The sequence below is a fragment of the Zea mays genome, chromosome 3, assembly GCF_902167145.1.
Source record: "Zea mays cultivar B73 chromosome 3, Zm-B73-REFERENCE-NAM-5.0, whole genome shotgun sequence".
Taxonomy (NCBI): Eukaryota; Viridiplantae; Streptophyta; class Magnoliopsida; order Poales; family Poaceae; genus Zea; species Zea mays.
Genome location: NC_050098.1, coordinates 9,688,185 through 9,709,450, shown reverse-complemented (window position 1 = coordinate 9,709,450; position 21,266 = coordinate 9,688,185). Strand labels below are relative to the sequence as shown.

The window sequence follows — 21,266 nt, the reverse complement described above, 5'->3', positions numbered from 1 at the left end:
ATGCATTGATTCAATCATGGATGGACAGTACAGATGATTTGCAAACACTGATGGGAATCAGAATGAAAGAAAAATTTGACAAATATTGGGGACTTTGGAACAGTAGCAGTGAACATGACAAGGAGATGGAGAAGGGGAGGGGGAAGGCAAAGGAGAAGGAGAACTTGAATTTACTAATTTTTATTGCTGGTTGTCTTGATCCAAGATACAAGCTATCTTTGTATACCAAGATAACCATTGAAGAGATATTTGGCGAGGAAAGGGGACAACTAGTTTGGGAAGCAATTAACACTTGCCTTCATGATTTGTTCGAAGAGTATATGAAAATGTATTCTTCAAGTGAGGATACAACTAATGTAAGTGACCCAATAACATCAAAGCAAGGTAGAGGTAGAGGAGGGAAGCTGAAGGAAATCGTTGCTAAGAAGATGAGGCTAGGCATTGGTTCAAGCAACAACACTAAGTCTGAACTTGACAAATATCTTTCTGAAGAAACTGAGGACACAGAAATGAAGCTTGATCTACTAGTATGGTGGAAGGCATCTGAGCAGAGATTTCCAATACTGGCCAAGATGGCCCGTGATGTGCTTGCTATACCAATCTCAACTGTAGCATCAGAGTCGGCATTTAGCACAAGTGGGCGCATTTTAGATGACTTCCGCAGCTCCCTTACTCCATTCATGCTTGAAGCTCTAGTATGTGCACAAGATTGGTTGAGGTGGTCAATACCTATTGATATTGAAGAAAACCTTGAAGAATTAACCATGCTAGAAAAAGGTATATCATTCCTTATTTTTTCATTATTATTCAATGGTTCATTGCATATCAACATATGTGAACCAGACAATGCTGCATCTCATTGCAGAACTAAAAGAAGAATTTGGCGATAAAGGAAAAGGAAAACAAGAAGCAACAACAACAACCGGAACAGGAACAGGAAGCAACACCATCCCTGGAACATCTACATCTTAGTTCATGCTGCTGGCAGCTGGTATAGTGTTTACTTCATTTGTTTTTTTGGTTGCTGCCTTGCTAGTTGTCCTGCTGCTAGCTGGTAATCTAGCTAGTGCTGTTTTTTTGGTAATCTAGCTAGTGCTGCTTAATCTAGCTGGTATAGTGTTTACTTCTGGGTAGTGGGTATGTTCATATGTTGACTGCTGTTGCTGCTTAATTCTGGGTAGTGGGTATGTTCATATGTTGACTGCTGCTGCTTTAGCTGCCTGCTGCCTGCTTTAGCTGGTGTTTAGTGTTTACTGCCTGTTCAACTGTTCATACTTATTCTCTAATGCTTTAATTTCTACTGTTTTAGTGCAGACTGCAGACCTGGGCATGTTGATCTTCGTTGACGACTGAATGAGCTGCGGACCTGGGCAGTGGGCACTGGGCACGTTAGCTGAATGAACTGTTGTCTGTTGGTGTCTGGATCTGGGCAGTGGACCTGGAGCTGCGGACCTGGGCAGTGGGCATCTGGAATTCTGGATCTTCATTGAGCTGTTGGCGACTTGGTGTTGGCTGAATGAACTGTTGTTTGTTGGTGTCTTAGTGACTTGGTGTTGGCTCTTGGCTGTAGCCTGGGAGTAGGACTGGGCGTTACCATTTAGCACAAAGTGACAAAGCTGTTGCGAGGCGTTTAATTTCTGTTGGCTGTTAGCACAAGTTGGCTGTTAGCACTTAGCAGTTAGCACAAAGCTGCTGGGGTTTAATTTCTGTTGCGTTGCGTTGCTTTGGAACAGTAGCAGTCGCTTAATGATTACTTTGTCTCAGTTTTCTTGTGCGCGTTGTGGACTTGTGCAAGTTATTAAACTCTAATATTTTGTGATTCCATTGTCATATAGTGATATAGAATTATAGATGTCTTGTACTCTTGTAGTCTTATCTTGTGTATGATTTATAATACCGGGTACCCGAATTCTACCCAAACCCAAACCCGAAATTGCGGGTACCCGAAATTGCGGGTACCCGAAAGTTTGGGTACGAGTACGGGTTCTACTGTTGAAAACCCGAAATATAAAAAACCCAAAAAACCCGACCCGAAATTTCGGGTAAACCCGAACGCCCAGTCCTAGTGTCGACCCATTCAGCTACGAAGTCCGCCAAGACCTGGGACTTGATGGCCTTCCGTGGAGCGAACGAGATTGTCTCGCCCATGATTTCCACCACCCACTTTGCAATCCTACCCGAGGCCTCTCGGCACTGGATGATCTCCCCCAGGGGGAAGGATGACACCACAGTTACCGGATGAGACTCAAAGTAGTGTCGCAGCTTCCGCCGCGTTAGGATCACCGCGTACAGCAGCTTCTGAACTTGTGGGTAGCAGATCTTGGTTTCAGACAGTACCTCGCTGACGAAGTAGACTGGCCTCTGAACGGGCAATGCATGCCCCTCTTCTTGCCTCTCGACCACAATCGCGGCGCTAACCACCTGAGTGGTCACGGCGATGTAGACCAAGAGGGCTTCTCCGGCAGCTGGGGGTACCAAGATAGGCACCTTCGTGAGGAGCGCCTTTAGGTTCCCGAGGGCTTCCTCAGCCTCAGGGGTCCAAGTGAAGCACTCGGCCTTCCTTAAGAGGTGGTACAGAGGTAGACCTCTTTCGCCGAGGCGTGAGATGAAGCGGCTCAGAGCCGCGAGACATCCCATGACCCTCTGTACGCCTTTCAAGTCCTTGATGGGCCCCATGCTGGTGATGGCTGTGATCTTCTCCGGGTTGGCTTCGATGCCCCGCTCGGAGACGATGAAGCCCAAGAGGATGCCTCGGGGCACCCCGAAGACACACTTCTCGGGATTGAGCTTGACGCCTTTCGCCTCTTTGATGAACCCTGCCGCCATTAGCTTGTGGATCTCCTCGCCTATGGCTCTGCGCTTCTCCTTGTCGAATCGGCGCAGAGGCTGCTTGACGGGTCGGGCTCCGGCTCGGATGTCCAGCGAGTGCTCGGCGACATCCCTCGGTATGTCGGGCATGTCCGAGGGACTCCACGCGAAGACGTCGGCGTTCGCGTGGAGAAAGTTGACGAGCACTGCTTCCTATTTGGGATCGAGCCCGGAGCCGATCCGGATCTGCTTGGAGGCGTCGCCGCTGAGGTCGAGGGGGACGGACTTAACCGTCTCCGCTGGCTCAAACTTGCCGGCATGACGCTTCACGTCTGGCACCTCCTTCGAGAGGCTCTCCAGGTCGGCGATGAGGGTCTCGGACTCGGCGAGGGCCTCGGCGTACTCCACGCACTCCACGTCGCATTCGAACGCGTGTTTGTACGTGGGGCCGACGGTGATGACCCCGTTGGGGCCCGGCATCTTGAGCTTCAAGTAGGTGTAGTTGGGGACGGCCATGAACTTCGCGTAGCATGGTCTTCCCAGTACCGCGTGGTAGGTTCCTCGGAAACCGACCACCTCGAACGTCAGGGTCTCCCTTCGGAAGTTGGAGGGTGTTTCGAAGCAGACGGGAAGGTCGAGTTGTCCGAGGGGCTGGACGCGCTTCCCGGGAATGATCCCATGGAAAGGCGCAGCGCCTGCTCGGACGGAGGACAGATCGACACGCAGGAGCCCGAGGGTCTCGGCGTAGATGATGTTGAGGTTGCTGCCTCCGTCCATGAGGACCTTGGTGAGCCTGACGTCGCCGATGATGGGGTCGACGACGAGCGGGTATTTCCCCGGGCTCGGCACATGGTCGGGGTGATCGTCTCGGTCGAAGGTGATGGGCTTGTCGGACTAGTCTAGATAGACTGTCGCCGCCACCTTCACCGAGCAGACCTCTCGGCGCTCTTGCTTGGGGTGCCGAGCCGAGGCATTCGCCGCTTGCCCACCGTAGATCATGAAGCAGTCGCGGACCTCGGGGAACTCTCCTGCCTGGTGATCTTCCTTCTTGTCGTCGTTGTGGGCCTTGCCACCCTCCGCGGGTGGCCTAGCCCTGTGGAAGTGGCGCCGAAGCATGACGCACTCCTCAAGGGTGTGGTTGATGGGCCCCTGGTGATAGGGGCACGGCTCCTTGATCATCTTGTCAAAGAGGTTGGCACCTCCGGGGGGCTTCCAAGGGTTCTTGTACTCGGCGGCGGCGACAAGGTCCGCGTCGGCGGCGTCGCGTTTCGCTTGCGACTTCTTCTTGCCCTTCTTCTTGGTGCCGCGCTGAGTTGACGCCTCAGGAGTATCTTCCGAAGGGCGGCCCTGGGGCTGCTTGTCCTTCCGGAAGATAGCCTCGACCGCCTCCTGGTCGGAGGCGAACTTGGTGGCGATGTCCATCAGCTCGCTCGCCCTGGTGGGGGTCTTGCGACCCAGCTTGCTCACCAGGTCGCGGCAGGTGGTGCCAGCGAGGAACGCGCCGATGACATCCGAGTCGGTGATGTTGGGCAGCTCAGTGCACTACTTCGAGAATCACCGGATGTAGTCCCGGAGAGACTCTCCCAGCTGCTGTCGGCAGCTTCGGAGGTCCCAGGAATTCCCGGAGCGCACGTACGTGCCCTGGAAATTGCCGGCGAAAGCTTGGACTAGGTCGTCCCAGTTGGAGATCTGCCCCGGAGGCAAGTGCTCCAACCAGGCGCGAGCGGTGTCGGAGAGGAACAGGGGGAGGTTGCGGATGATGAGGTTGTCATCGTCCGTTCCACCCAGTTGGCAGGCCAGACGGTAGTCCGCGAGCCACAGTTCCGGTCTCGTCTCCCCCGAGTACTTTGTGATAGTAGTCGGGGGTCGGAACCGGGTCGGGAACGGCGCCCGTCGTATGGCTCGGCTAAAGGCCTGCGGACCGGGTGGCTCAGCATCAATCATCTTGGAGTCCAAGAAAGCACATCGAGGGATTGAAAAAGGACTTGTGTCTAATCCATGTTGCAGGTTGTCGACATAAAGCATCTGCATGTTTTTAACATTAGGTAAAAGACACATGGGTATTTTAGGTTGAATTCATATAATGAAAAAAAGTAAACCAAATTGGCACAGGTGCAATAAGCCAGTTGAAATAGAAAATACTAAAATTATTGCTACTTTATGAACAACATAAATTACAAAATACATGTGAATGTGTGGACTAAGTTATCATAAAAAAAATAAAAAAATGCCCTCAAATTGCAACTTGTAACATATGACAGTTGTAACAGTAAACATAAAAAATTACTACTTGTGTAATTGGAAGAGTAAGTTGCAAGGGCAAAAATTGAATGTGTGTGTTGAGCTTACAGCTACGAAGATCCCACATCCACTGATGGGTGCGTTAATGCCTTTCTCCGCAAAATCCTTTCTATAAAGACGAGCAGCTATGCTGAGCCTGTCTACTACAGCTTTGCACCAGTTCTTGTTGCCCATGTTCTGGATGTCCTGAGTGTACTTTACATCATCAATCCTGATGCGAGTGTCAGTATTGGAGAATAGCAGACACTGAAATGCTGCCATGAAAAAGGCTCTCAGGCCCAGCTCCCCATTGAGAGTCCTCTTCTGCAGTCTATCAGTGATAACAGATATATTGATACCAGATATGCGTCTATAAGATTTGCCACAAATTTGCTCCCCCAGCTCATCCCGCAAGGCACGAGCATCTGCATCAGACATGGGGGGCAGATCACTGCCAACGTTTGGTAACTGCAAAACACACCAAACACTGTGTTCGGTTATTTGAATCTGTTTTCCACCACCAATCTCTAATTTCATCGTTTCTGGGTTAAGCTTCCGCATCAGCCAGCTGAGCAACTTTCTCGACAATAAGTGCGGCTTGAATCTCAGCAGGCCGCCAAACCCCTTGGCAACTACTTCACTTTTCAATTCATCAGATAGAGAATTCACAAGCTTTATAAACTTCCCAGGTGAGCATCGTATAGCTCGTGTCTTAGTTATACCCTTATTTTCATCTCCACCAACAATACCAACATTGTCATCGCCAGACCCATCGCCACCAGGAACAAACTCTGGGTCTTGTTCATCATCACTTTCGGCATCTTGTATAGGAGGGACTTTCAACCTTAATCTCTTCCTCCTTTCCTTCAATTCATTTTTATCTAATTGCTTTCTCTTGTTTTCTACACGAGGAGAGCGACAGACAGTATGAGCGCCTTGCTGGCCTGTGACATTCTGATCTTGATCCATTATAAAAAACACTGAAAAAATGGGAATGAAAAAAACATGAGGGCACAAACACATGGTTCAGATCTCATAACCAAAAATTGCTAATCAACAAAATAAAACACACAGTACAAAATAGGAACAAAAAATAGTTGCAATACACACTAATGCTGCACACATACATTAGTACTGGGACAGAATTGCCACATGCGCCATAAGCCAGTTGCAACAAGACTGCTAAAATAATTACTACTGGGACAGTTGCAACAGTCAATTTAAACAAATAACTAGTTGTATACGAGCACAGTTATAAAAGACAGTAATGATGTATGTGGTCTGAAAGTAAAAATTATACAGTTGCAACTTATGTCATGGACCAGTTGCAACAAAAGGTACACTGCAGTTACAAAAAAAGTGGAAACATCTGAGATGATAATCTAGAACACAAACTGCTTATTCAAAAATGAAATGTATCCACATAAAATACAACAATTAATAATTCCAATCAACGAATAATACTAGTTGCAAAACTTGGGGAAAAAATGGGGTTTACCGGTCTATTACCGAAAATAACAAAACAAATCCAAAAAATGGGGACAGAGAAACGGGAGAGAGAGAGCGGATGCGCTTACACGGCGGGCGCGCGCGCAGACTACTCCGGCGCGGGCTACGTCGACGTTCGCGGTCTACGTCTCCGGCGAGCAAACGATTCTGACGGGAGCGGAGAATCCGTTCGCGGAGAAGTGTGGAGGGGGCCGGAGCGGGAACGAGCGGGAGCGTGCGGGATGGACGAAGACGGGAACGGGAGCGAGCGCACAACGGCTACGGCGAGGGCTAGGTCGCCGGGGAAGAGAAGAGATTGAGCCGTACGCGGAGGGCCGGGAAAGTGGAAAAGGCGCAGTCGGGCGCGGGGAAGTGAAAAGGCGCAATAGTGGAGGGGGGCAGTCGTCGGTTCCGCTGCGTCGGTTCGGCTGTGTGGATCGGTTGGCTCGGACCATGTGCACCTGGGCGCGTAGGTTGGGCCTAGGTGCATTCTCTATATTGAATGCACCCAGGTGTAATATATAAAAACAATATATATATACTTTGTTTTAATAAAACATAAAAATATATGTCTTTTGTTGGTTAGTTGGTGTGAATGGGCAGCCAACAATCAAGGTTTAAACCTTCACTTGTGTACAACACGTTGTTATGGCTATGCTTGATTATGAGTTTAAAACAAAAGGACATATAGAATGTGAGCTTGAATCAACAACCATAGTTTGAATCTCTATTTATATATAATTTTATTTTTTTATCATTTAAATATAAGGGGAGAAGTGAACGGTGGTGAGGTGGTGGAAACCGTGGAACTCGGGTTCAGGGGTTCTATATAGTAGAGACTTTTTCAGCCATACACCTTATTTTGTTTTTTTTCTCCCAACCAGGTTAGATTCTAGAAAACACAAGGATTTTTTTTAATTATTTGATTCTCCCTTGTCTAGTTCAACTGTGTACTGTTCATTATGTGAGAACAAAACTGGTAAATGTAGTACTCAACTATAAAAATCTTGTATAGAAAGTTGTAGTACTCAATAAAATCTAGACCCTTTAAATTTTAAGTTTTTATTTAAAGTTATTTAGATTCCCTTAAAAACTGATATAAAACATGATTAATACACTTTCAAAACTTTATATTATTTCTTTGAGCATCTTAATAACCTCAAATAACAAACTAAAAACTAATCTCATTGAGAACTAATTTTTTTTGTTTACATAATACCTTTACTAAACACCGTGCAAAAATAAATGATTTATTAAAACTACAGACCTTGGTATGCAATAAATATGCTAAAGTTTTATATTATTTTCAACTTTTTAATGAGCTCAAATGAAAAAAAACTCATAAATAGAAAGTAGTATATCCTATAAAAGCTATGATTTTTGTACACAAAGTATCTTTGTCTAACACTACATAAAATATATGATTTTACTAAAACGACAAGGCCTGGTTGGTACACGATTGATATTCTACTAAAATTTTATATTATTGTTTAAGCACATTAAAGAAATAAAATGACAAACGTAAAACTTAAAAATGTATACTTTTAAAAAAATATTTCTGATAGACAAAGTACATTTATTCAACAAAATAAAATATATATAATTTTTCTAAAACAATAAACATGCAATTAATATGATGCTCAAGGCTTGTATTATTTTAGCATCTTAATAACATTAAACAACAAAAACTAAAACTGAAAAGTTGTAGTTCTCGTTGTCATCTATAATTTTTATGAACAGAATAAGTTTTTCAACACCATCTAAAGAATATATGATTTTTTTTAAAAGCGACAAACTCTAGCACGTGATTAATATGTTTTTTATTTTAGCATCTGAACACTCTCTAATAAAAACAAAACTAAAAAATTATAGATCCCATCTAAAGCTACAATTTTCATATGAAAATCATCTCCATGCTAGATCGTATGGGAAAGATATTGCTTTCCTAATATAAAGCATTAATGCTTATTCGCTGACATATCCCATTTGTCAGATCTATGCCACGTAAGGAAGTGGGTTGGTTAAATATATTTCGGAATCCACATGTCAGATATATGAAAATTTAGACTCTGTACAACATTAAAAAGCTAAAATGTATTTTGGCATTTTAGGGACAGATAATACCTCCATGCAACTTCAAAAGAATGTTGGTATATTTTACTCTTTTTATTTAAAGGTTTTTCCAATTTTAAATGGTCCATTTTCTTGGACCGTACTTCACATTTGATAGCACAACAATGTGTAATACAATATTTACATTTTTACTATTAAAAGCCCTGCTTAATTTTATGAAAGTAAATATGAATTTTCACAAATAAAATTTTGGTTTGAACGTATCAGATGTAAATCAACCATTTGATGAAATTGCACAAATAGTTATGATTTTTTTTGAAATAATCCTTCCATCGTGCACCATGTTTCAAAACGTCCCTTTCATCTCTCTTGGTATATCTTTAAATACACTCTTCTATCTCCATTGTGTTGGTTTGTATGTTTTTATCTAGTGGTTGATTTGCACATGATGTATTCTTTAAATTTAATTCATAGTCCATCACAATGTAGTTTAATACATCTATCAAACTAAAACATTCATAGAACATGCATAGCATACCTACCAAATAAACACCCATAGACATGCACATTTATGAACATGAGTAAAGCATGTATGTTGAAACGAGTATATCAAATGCCTTCTCCGCCACCATGCCTTCTCCGCCACCATGCCTTCTCACCTTTTGGGTTGCATTGCTATTACATATGTCTTCACATCAAGCTCTAAAGTGTATAAATGGATTGCCTAGATTCTCCTAAAAGCTTAAGTTTTTTTTAGCTTGAACTGGATAGTGTGTCCACTCTAACATGGTATTAGAGCTCGAGATCTCAAGTTAAAATCATGTTAGAGGCTTCATTAGTGCCTCCGATACCTTTATTTTCCACATTTGCGCCTCTCTTACTGATTGCATGTGAGTGGAGGTGTTGAAGTTTATAAATAGATTACCTATATTCTTCTAAAATCTTAAGCTTTTGGGTTGACCAGGTTAGTATGTCCAATCTAACAGCACCCACGTCAATTTTGCAACCTTGTGCAGATGCGTTTGTGCTTTGTGGTTCATGTAGTGTGAGCTTGGGATGACGCGAGTTGGCTGGCTTGTGGCATCGCTCATACCTCATTTTTAGAATCTCGTTATTAGTCAAACAACTTATGATTCTTATATTGGATTTTGTGCCAGAATCTTACAATCTTAATATAGACCAGATTTGGCTCATACCTCATTTTTTGAATCTCATTATTAGCCACACAACTCCTGAATTTTATATTAGATTTTGTGCCAGAATCTCATAATTTTAATATAAGTTGATAATAAGATTTGTATTGAATTTTGTGTATTATCCAACTTCTCAAAAATTAGAGAGAACCAAACACCACCTCAATCTGGTAGATAATGGGCTGTCCGTAGCTGGGCTTTCCAAGTCTCGTGGGGCAGGCCTAGCCCACCAATCGAGACACGCTTCACATGTCACTTGGGCCAGCGGCCAGTCAGCCCCAAGTAAAACCCTAATTCCTTTCTCCAGTCGCAGCCTCGATTTCTTTCCCTTTCCCTTTCCCTTCCCCAGTCAGCCGCGAGCCTCGTACCGGCGCAGCCATGGCGGAGGAGCCCGCCATCGTCGTCGCCGCCTCCTCCAGCTGCGAGGTCGACCTCGGCAACCTCATGGCGTACGACCCGTGTCACCACGTCGCAGCCGCCGCCTCCGCCTCCAGGTAGTGTGTTTCGTGCTTTCCTTTTCTTCTACGGTGTTTTCCCTGACAGAATGCGTGGTCTTGCTGGGGCGAAAAAACTCAGGGAGGAGCTGAGGCAGGAGTGCCTGCGGAAGGGGACGGAGCTGGCGCAGGCGGTGGCCGACGCCCTCTTCGCGCTGCCGCCCACCGAGGACCGCGACGGCCCCATCGTCCACCTCCCGCCACACACCGTTCGACTCCCGCGCGAGAAGCATGTGAGAACCTCTGTTAATTTGCTATTTGTTCTGTTTGCCTATATGGTGGTGATACGCGATGATGCGATGTACAAGTCGTCAGTCACATGGGATGTATGTTTTTTGGCCTGCTGCTATAAATCTCGTGCCCAAATAAGAACCTTTGTTTGCTGCAAAGTATGTACTCGGTTCGCTAAGCATCTTATTTTATTCTATTTCTTTACGATGGGAATGAACTTTGTGCTTCTGACATGACTGAGCCCTGAGCCGAAACAACTATAGCTGCAAGCACGCTTGCTTCTGTTTTCTCGAGACATTGAAGATTATGCAATGTGAAGTGACGTGTTTCGTATGTTTAACAACCCAGTTTATGTTCTTGTCAGCTACCCAAGCCCAAGCCACCGACCAAGTGGGAGCTGTTTGCAAAGGCGAAAGGTGATCCTGTTGTCCATGATGTCTTGCTTTTATGACTCTTTTGTGGAAATTGGAAATTTGCTCATTTTTCATCATTGTTTGGGTGATCATAAACAGGAATTACCAAGCGCAAGAAGAACAAGCGTGAGTGGGACGAGCAAACTCAATCCTGGAAGCGGACTTATGGCTATGACCGTGTAAATGATGATAAAGACGTTCCGATTCTTGAAGCCAAACTGACTGACGGTTAGTAAACAAACCTGTTGTGCAAGTGCAACAAGGCTGCTGTCTCTGGTTCCCATCCAGTAGCATATCATGTTGTGCATGCTGAATTGTTGATTCTGTTCACCATTTCTTAATGTACAATGTTATACCCTAATTTATTTTAGATAATTAGTAATTTTATATTTTAACACCTAGGATCTGACAAATATCTTGTTGTCGCTTATCAATGACTCATGTGTCATAAACCTGGTTTGCCAACCTGATACACTTTTAATCAACGATTCATTTATTGCAGAGCCTGGTGTTGATCCCTTTGCACAGAGAAGGGATGAGAAGAAGAAGAGGGTTGAAAAGCAAGAAAAAAGCAGATTAGAGAATTTAAAGAAAGCTGCAAAGGTTGGTGCTTTGCCAAGGTTGTTATCCTTCACTAGTAACTGCTGCATCCCCTCCTTTCAATTATGTATGTCTTTTTGTATTAGGAAGGAACCTTCTAGAATTACAGCTACCCAATATCTTTTGTATGCAGTCATATACAGCTTGCTGCGAAGGCCTTGCCCATCACAGGAACTAAAGCTGACCTTCCAAAAAAATCTAGAAAAGAGGATCTTGAGAGTGTTGTTGGCATGGCTTCGTCAGCAACAGCAAGCGGTGGGAAGTTTGACGAGAAGTTGCCTGGCGAGAAACCTCCAAAGCACCCTGGCAAACATAGAAAGGTTTTTATATCTGAATGACTTTGATTTCTGAGTCTGTACCTTTGTAGGCTGATTTTGTCCAGTGACTAAATGATGATGTTTCCGCAGTTCCTCCCAGTTGCTGAGGGGAAGGGAATGGGCAGCCTGGAGAAACAGCAGAATGACAAAATCCTGAGCTCTCTACTTGCCAGAAACTCTGATGAACCGCTTGATGTCAGCAAGGCAAGTTTCAGGATCCAGCCGCTTACATGAAGTTTTGTTTTGCCTATCATTTGTGGTACTGCTCCATGTTTTTTGTGTGTGAACTAACAGCATATGTGAACAATTTTTGGAGCAGGCAATTACAATGTACAAGGTGAAAAAGGAAAAGCAGAGAAGGAAAGAGAAAAATATGCCATCAAAATCTGATAAGCTTAAGCCCCAGAAGAAACCCCACAAGAAATCATCGAAGAAAAGGGCTTAGGTCCACGTCTTTCAGTTGACCACAGTTTTGAAAGCTGAAGCAAGGAGGCCTGTCACATATTGGATTGTATTTGTGAGCTTTGAATCTCTGGGAGAAATATTGTTATTCCGTCTAATGGTTATGATACAAAAACCTGAATGCTTTGCCATGGTATGCGCCCATCTTGTACTTTTCAAATTATGTTTGGGATGTGGTTTGTAGCTTGGTAAGAGTCCCTCCCTTTGGTTCTGAAACCTGTTCAAAGGAGCTGTCCTGGAAACAGTACCAATGAAGCTACTGTCTAGTGTCGATGGTACTGATTTGTTGTTGGCCTCTGAGTTTACTCTACGATGTGGTGTGAGATTATACATTTTAAATCTTTCCTCCGATACCTTGTCAAGCTGTCATCGTTTTTGCAGTGGTACGTACAAAGTTGTGATCAAATTGATTCGTTTAGTTAAAAAAATAAATGGCAGCACTAGTGCTATTGATTGATGGGCTAATGTTTGATTTCTAAAAGCATCTAGATCGTAGTTTGGATTTGGCTTTGGTGATTAATAACAAGATAAGATTATTGTAACTAACGCTTAAAAATAAGTTAAGTTAGGTAATAATAATGAAAGATGCTTGAGCTTATATATAATGTTGTCTTTATAGATAGAAATCAATGACCGGTTTTAGAAAGATGGTTGAGAAAGTTAATTAGCTAATTTTAAGTGTTAGCAGAGTTAATTTTTAAGTTGTGCTATAAAGGGGTACTAGTCGGTTGCCCGTGTGTTGCGATGACTTACAACAATACACATGTAACTTATCAACAAAAAAATTAAGATTTTTTATTAATTATCTTCGCTCTCCGTATAATTTTTTTTATTTAGCTAACCGATGTTATTATTTACTACATCCAATATGTCTTGGTACAACACGGCCAATGAAGTGAGTGATTAGAAGATAGTTCACAACGACTAACTGAACGAACAAAGATTGTAAAATGATATAATTCCACCATATAGAAACCAAATAAGAGAAAGTTTATGAGCTCAAGTTTCTAAAATAAGTCACATGAACTCAAACTTATAAAAAAGATAGATCAAAATATGGAGTGATTGCTAAAGTCAGATATCAATAAAAACTGGATGTGCTCCATATAATTATGTTACTTTGTAGCAACTACTAACATTTAAAACCAACAAATAACCTTTCATTTTACTGTTGTTGTGACAAATTATTCTTGCTCCATCCAATTCAGCAACCTTAAACACCATGGAGTCCATTGCGTCAATGTGGTCTCAGAAACGACCTAATGCTTGCAAGAGCCAAGAACGTCGTGTCGTGCTTGGGCTGTAGCCTCGGTCCGTAGTGCTGGTCCGGCTCGACACGATTATATTTTTATTTTACAAAAAAAACGTATATACATATATATAATTTATATTCAATATTAAAAACATTTGAGCATGATGTTCTATTGGTTAGATAACTTTACCTAGCATCTCCCGCCCACCTCCTACACTATTTTTTAACATTTTACGCTAATTTAATCAAATGGGCCGACAGACTAACTGGCTGGCTCGGAACAGTCAGCAGGCCGGCATGACATGCTTGGGTCAGAGTTGTGGCCCGCGCGCGTCTGCCCCGTGCCGGGCCGCCGTTTGGCCATTTATAGGCGTGCATCGGATTAATTTGAAATAGCTGTGAGGGGTTATTTGTAAAAAGATGACGCGCGACGACCGTTGAAACTGGTGCTTTAAGTATAGTATAGATATAAAACAGGTAGTTGGGCCTAGTCATGTCTAGTTAGGTGTGGTAGTGCATATTTATGAAAACTGATAAAATAGAAACTGTTGAATGAACAATGAATGAAATTCTTGTTCCCTTTATTCTTTATTGGAACGGTATTTATACAAGTGAAGGAGACACGAAGAGGAGGCCAATGGGTCACGTACTCACGTCTGTACAACTCGTGCACGTCCGTTGGCCATGTTCTATGTAGAGATCGTGCAAGGGACACGTCCCTTGGAGAACGTTGGCCGGAAGCAGTCAGCAACTCCTTATCTTTTATAACAAAAACTAGTTGCGTTTGCGCTTGTTTGAATTATCAGAGTTTTTGGGATGGTTTTTGGGGCCATCCTCTTTCTTCTCATTCTTCACATCATGATGTATTTTAGGCATAGGAGCAGCTCTAACACGACGTTGCTTATGATTTTTTATCGTAAGCTCGCCATGCTTTTCTGCGTGAAGTAGATCATGTATGAGTTCAGAGTAAGTCTGATAATTGCGAGCACGGTACTGATGCTGCAGGATCCTATCAGATGGGATCATAGTTTGAACTGTTTTTTCAATCTTATCCGCATATGATGGTTCCTTGCCGCAAAAACGCAAGCGAGCACAGATCTTATGAACATCATGGTTTTAATCACCTATAGACTTATAGTCTTGCAAACGAATATGGGTCCATTCATGATTCGCCTTCGGTAAGATTACAACCTTTTGCTGCTCATATACGTTTTTAAGAGATAACCATAATACATTTGGCTCTTCTTCCATCACATATTCTGCTTTTAGATGAGGAAGGAGGTGATGTCTTATAATGTACAAAGCGTTGTACTTATAAGCATCATGTAGTGGTTCAACCCTCTCATTGGGAGGGGGTAATGCACTCAGAATATTCTTGGAGCCTAACCTGATCTTGATATCCAACGCCCAAGTAGGATAGTTGTGTCCATCAAGAGCAAGTTCTTCGAACTCACAGGCCATGATCCTACATAAGCAACTAGAGAATTTCATTAAGAAATATCATGGGTGTGTTGTAATATGTGTGGTGTTCACAACATATATGTATTCTTGCTCGTATTGGATTTAAGAGAAAAACCCAATTGAGATGAATAATGATGAGGACATCACTTCTATACATACAATGAATGGACCGATAACACGATCGCGTGCGACAGCTAAATCTCCAGGTACGTTCTACCCTAGTCAATTGTGTTTCAGAGCTTACGCTTGGGGCCATGGATGTTTTGATGATTAGAAACCTTGGAGAGGACCAGCAAGAACTTGGGAAAGGCCTAGGTGTTGAGGAGGAGGAGCAAGGGCGCCCACAACAGGAAGGAGATCAAGTCCGACTCGGCTGCGACTCCATCTCGGGTTCCAGGACCAGTCTGCACTAAAATGGACGCCCAAGATGCATCCGGACTCCGATTGCGACGAACTTGATATGGTTGGAAAGATAAAGAGATTATCTAACCAATCCAACTGGTTACACCCTAAAATTCATCCGGAGTCAACGGGAATCGTCGAAACAATTCAGTGTTTAGATTCTATTTTGGTGCTGCGACACCGTCTGTTGGGTCGTTGGGCCGTGTATCGCGTCAGAGTCCATTAGGGGCGAGTCCAGGGGTCACGCACGCCCTAATACTCTATTTATTCAGCAGCCGCCGCCACATTAGGGTCGGGTTTTGCTTAGATCAATTCTGCCATCGAACAGTGTCGCCGTCATCGGTTTGTGAGACCCCATCCCGTAATCAATACAATTTTGGTTGCGTTTCTTTCCTGTTCTTGCTTGTGTTCTTGATTGCGCTTGTAGGGATAAGCCTTCGTGGCGAGGTCACTCGTGTGTCATGGGTGATAACCAACGGAGCCGTGGTGTAGTGATTGTGAGGAACCGTTCGCTCGGAGCCTTGGATCATCAACATCGAGATCTCCACTCAATCAAATTATCGCATCTCACAGAAGATCGGGCCGCGTCTACTATCAATTGGTATCAGATTTCTAGGTTGCCCGTGAGGTATAATCCTACTTTTAGATTAGTTTTGTTTCGTCCCATAGTCCACAAAAAGCCAAAAAAATAATTACGATTAGTTTATTCCGACCTAAAAGCATCGCCTTATCCTTTGCACAATTCAGTTTTAGAGTCCGCAGTTCTGAGTTCGTGTTCTAGGTTGAGTTTGTTTGCTGGTTTAGATTTGTTTTGGTTCAGTTTGATTCTGTCCATCTGCTTCCATCCTACAAAACCGACCCTATCTACAAAACAAATCCTATCTCTAAAACCGACCCTATCCACAAAACAAATCCTATCTCTAAAACCGACCATATCCACAAAACAGATCCTATCTCTAAAACTGACCATATCCACAAAACAAATCCTATCTCTAAAACCGACCCTATCCACAAAATAGATCCTATCTCTACACCCGACCCTATCCAAAAAATAGATCCTATCTCTAAAATCGACCCTATCCACAAAACCGAACCCCCACCCATCCAACACCTCGCCAGAAACCCTGATTCGGAGTCCAAACTTAAAACAGTCGTAACTTTCGCCTCAGAACTCGAATCGGACCCATTTTTTTCAAATCGCACAAAATTAAATTTCGCATCCGATTCTTGACATCACTTCTATACATACAATGAATGGACCGATAACACGATCGCGTGCACGACAGCTAAATCTCTAGGTACGTTCTACCCTAATCAATTGTGTTTCAGAGCTTACGCTTGGGGCCATGGATGTTTTGATGATTAGGAACCTTGAAGAGGACCAGCAAGGACTTGGAAAAGGCCTAGGTGTTGAGGAGGAGCAGCAAGGGCTCCCACAACAGGAAGGAGATCAAGTCCGACTCGGCTGTGACTCCATCTCGGGTTCCAGGACCAGTCTGCACTAAAATGGACGCCCAAGATGCATCCAGACTCTGATTGCGACGGACTTGATATGGTTGGAAATATAAAGAGATTATCTAACCAACCCAACTGGTTCCACCCTAAAATTCATCCGGAGTCAATAGGAATCGTCGAAACAATTCAGCGTTCAAATTCTGTTTTGGTGCTGCGACACCGTCTGTTGGGCCGTTGGGCTGTGTATCGCGTCGGAGCCCATTAGGGGCGAGTCCAGGGGTCACTGAAAGGGAAATAGGCTCACACCTTTTCCTAAATAATTTTGGTGGTTGAATTGCCCAACACAAATATTTGGACTAACTAGTTTGCTCTAGATTATAAGTTCTACAGGTGCCAAAGGTTCAACACAAACCAATAAAAAGTCCAAGAAAGGGTTCAAATAAAAAGGAGCAAAGAAAACCAAAGGCTGCCCTGGTCTGGCGCACCGGACTTTCTGGTGTGCCACCGGACAGTGTCCGGTGCACCAGGGAGAATTCCCTCCAACTGCTAAGCTTCGGGTTTCAGAAAATGGCTCTCCGCTATAATTCACCGGACTGTCCGGTGTAACACCGGACTGTCCGGTGTGCCAGCAGAGCAACGGCTAACTACGCCAACGGTCGTCTGTAAAAGTCTACAGTGAACAGTGAACAGTGCAACTGCGCGCGTAGAGTCAGAGCAGACGCCAGAAGGAGCACCGGACAGTGAACAGTGACTGTCCGGTGCACCACCGGACTGTCCGGTGGCCCACATGTCAGAAGCTCCAACGGTCGAACCCTAACGGTTGGGTGACGTGGCTGGCGCACCGGACTGTCCGGTGCGCCATACGACAGCAACCTTCCCCAACGGCCATTTTGGTGGTTGGGGCTATAAATACCCCCCAACCACCATACTTCAATGCATCCAAGTTTTCAGCCCTCAAACCTCATACAAGAGCTCTATACTTCATTCCAAGACACAAACAAAGAGATCAAATCCTCTCCCAAGTCCGGAATCACTCCAAACAAATTAGTGACTAGAGAGAGAGACTTTTGTGTTCTTTTGAGCTCTTGCGCTTGGATCGCTTTTCTTCTTCCTCCTTTCTTGTTCTCAAGATCATTGTAATCAAAGCAAGAGACACCAAGTTGTGGTGGTCCTTGTAGTGGACTAAGTGTCCCGTTTGATTGAAGAGAAAAGCTCACTCGGTCTAAGTGACCGTTTGAGAGAGGGAAAGGGTTGAAAGAGACCCGGTCTTTGTGACCACCTCAACGGGGAGTAGGTTTGCAAGAACCAAACCTCGGTAAAACAAATCACAGTGTCATCCGCTCTTATTCGCTTGTGATTTGTTTTCGCCCTCTCTTTCGGACTTGATTATATTTCTAACGCTAACCCCGGCTTGTAGTTGTGCTTAAACTTTATAAATTTCAGATTTGCCTATTCACCCTCCCTCTAGGCGACTTTCAATTGGTATCAGAGCCTGGTACTTCATTAGAGCCTAACCGCTCAAAGTTATGTCGGGAGCTCACGCCAAGAAGGAGATGGTGACCGGCGACAAGTCCGCTACAAGCCACAGGAAAGCTCCATCGGGGGAGTCTGGCAACAAGAAAAGGGAGGAGTCACCTCCCCGCGTGAAGTTGCACTGGAGTGGCGACAAGAAGAAGAAAATGAAGAAAGTGGTCTACTACGAGACCGATTCTTCGTCGCCCTCCACCTCCGGCTCCGACACGCCTTCCGTCACTTCTAAGCGCCATGAGCGCAAGAAGTTTAGTAAGATCTCCTTACACTATCCTCGCATTTCCAAACGCACTCCTTTACTTTCTGTCCCACTAGGCAAACCACCGGTTTTTTATGGTGAAGATTATTGTTTGTGGAGTGATAAAATGAGGCACCATCTAACCTCACTCCACGCTAGTATTTGGGACATTGTTGTATTTGGTGCGCAGGAACCATCCGTGGGGGATGAAGGCTATGACTCAGTGAGAGTACCTAGAGGGGGGGGGGGTGAATAGGTGATCCTGCGAAAACTTCAAACTTATAGCCACAAAACTTGATTAGGTGTTAGCACAGTTTATGCCAAGTGGCTAGAGAGGAGTCAAAACACAATAACCACAAGAATCCAATCAAGCACAGAGTGACACAGTGGTTTTATCCCGTGGTTCGGCCAAGACCAACGCTTGCCTACTCCACGTTGTGGCGTCCCAACGGACGAGGGTTGCAATCAACCCCTCTCAAGTGGTCCAAAGACCCACTTGAATACCACGGTGTTTTGTTTTCCTTTCACTATCCCGTTTGCAAGGAATCTCCACAAATTGGAGTCTCTTGCCCTTACAAGTATATGATCACAAATGAAACACAGAGTAAGGGATGGAAGCAACACACACAAATCCACAGCAAAAGCGCACACACACGGCCAAGAATCGAGCTCACAAGACTATCTCAGAGTTCTCACTTAGAACAGAGCTCGAATCACTTAGAAACACAAACGAATGCGCAGAGACTTAGTGTGGATGATCAAGAATGCTCAAAGGTTGCTTGTGTGTCTCCTCCATGCGCCTAGGGGCTCCTTTTATAGCCCCAAGGCAGCTAGGAGCCGTTGAGAGCAAATCCGGAAGGCCATCTTTGCCTTCTGTCGTCGGGGGCACCGGACAGTCCGGTGCACACCGGACACTGTCCGGTGCCCGATTTGTTTCCTTAAACGGCGAAGACGACCGTTGCAGACCGTTGGCAGATCTGGCGCTGTTGGCGCACCGGACATGTCCGGTGCACACCGGACAGTCCGGTGCCGTCTTCCGACCGTTGGCTCGGCCACGTGTCCCGCGCGGATTGCGCGGCCGACCGTTGGCCCTGGCCGACCGTTGGCTCACCGGACAGTCCGGTGCACACCGGACAGTCCGGTGAATTTTAGCCGAAGTCGCCGGAAAAAAACCCGAGAGCGGCTGGTTTGCGCTGCGCTGATCTGGCGCACCGGACACTGTCCGGTGCACACCGGACAGTCCGGTGCCCCAGCCCGAAGCAGCCTTTGGCTGTACACAGCCACTCTCCACTTCTTTTCTTTTCTTCTTTCTCCTGTTTCTAACACTTAGACAAGATGTTAGTACACAAAACTAATGTACTAAGGCTTAGAAACATACCTTTACTTGTGATTTACACTTTGTTCATCCATGAGCATATTTTCACATTTAGGCCCTTGTGTTTGCACTCAATCACCAAAATACTTAGAAATGGCCCAAGGGCACATTTCCCTTTCAATCTCCCCCTTTTTGGTGATTTATGCCAACACAACATAAAGCAACTAGAACAAGTGCAAAATCACTTTAAATAGAAACTCAAATTGGTTTTATTCAATTTTGGCATATATGGATCATCCTTTGCCACCACTTGGTTTGTTTTTGCAAATCAAACTCAAATCTCTATCTCTAAGTCAAACACACATGTTGAAGTATAAAGAGAGTCATTCCAAAAGAGATTGATCAAAGATTTCAAAAACTCCCCCTATTTCCCATAATCAATACTTCTCCCCACAAGAAACCAATTATTGACAAGAGAGACAACATAAGAATTTTGACAAACCAAAAATTCTATTCTACTATTTTCAAAATCTCTCAAGTGGTAGCTGATCCATTTATTGCTTTGGCCTTTATTTTCTCCCCCTTTGGCATCAAGCACCAAAATGGGATCAATTTGTGGCCCTTTAACCCCATTGCCTTACCAAAACCTTCACTTAAGAGCAAATGACAATAAGAGTTAATGAGATGGACTTGGAATAAGTTACCCTCTCATCGGAGTGCAGTGGAAGTCTTTCATGGTCCAAGTCCACCTTTTCCCTTTTCAATCCTCCTTCGAGACTAAATTATCAAACTCAAGCACATGGTTAGTCTCAAAGGGTCAAGTTGTAACACATCTCCCCCTACACATGTGCATCACTTTGCAACAGACTTGTGAGGTCCAGGGAGTGTTTGTACAACTTGAGCACCATAATAAGCAACATAATGCAAAAAGGAACATGATCAAAAGCATAACTACATGTATGCTACAATTCAATCCAGGTTCCGCGAATCTAAGACATTTAGCTCACTACGCAACCTGCAAAAGGTCTTCTCATCTAGAGGCTTAGTGAAGATATCGGCTAGCTGGTTCTCGGTGCTAACATGAAACACTTCGATATCTCCCTTTTGCTGGTGGTCTCTCAAAAAGTGATGCCGGATGTCTATGTGCTTTGTGCGGCTGTGTTCAACAGGATTTTCCGCCATGCGGATAGCACTCTCATTATCACATAGGAGTGGGACTTTGCTCAGATTGTAGCCAAAGTCCCTGAGGGTTTG

General features: G+C 44.5%; 1 protein-coding gene across 1 annotated transcript; it reads left to right on the top strand.

The window, feature by feature from the left end:
• The first annotated feature begins 10,170 nt into the window (after positions 1-10,170).
• Positions 10,171-12,640, top strand: LOC100192946 (uncharacterized). Its single transcript, NM_001138126.1, has 8 exons — positions 10,171-10,336; positions 10,419-10,569; positions 10,932-10,983; positions 11,080-11,208; positions 11,483-11,600; positions 11,714-11,900; positions 11,988-12,101; positions 12,217-12,640. The coding sequence occupies exons 1-8, from the start codon at positions 10,221-10,223 to the stop codon at positions 12,340-12,342; spliced, it is 993 nt and encodes a 330-aa protein (NP_001131598.1). The 5' UTR covers positions 10,171-10,220; the 3' UTR covers positions 12,343-12,640.
• Positions 12,641-21,266: the final 8,626 nt, after the last annotated feature.

Excerpts from the sequence above, each read along its gene's own strand:
- LOC100192946 (NM_001138126.1), top strand. The coding sequence starts at position 10,221 with ATGGCGGAGGAGCCCGCCATCGTCGTCGCCGCCTCCTCCAGCTGCGAG. Across the intron at positions 10,337-10,418 it reads GCCGCCGCCTCCGCCTCCAG|GGAGGAGCTGAGGCAGGAGT; the intron begins GTAGTGTGTTTC and ends GAAAAAACTCAG. Across the intron at positions 11,209-11,482 it reads TGAAGCCAAACTGACTGACG|AGCCTGGTGTTGATCCCTTT; the intron begins GTTAGTAAACAA and ends CATTTATTGCAG.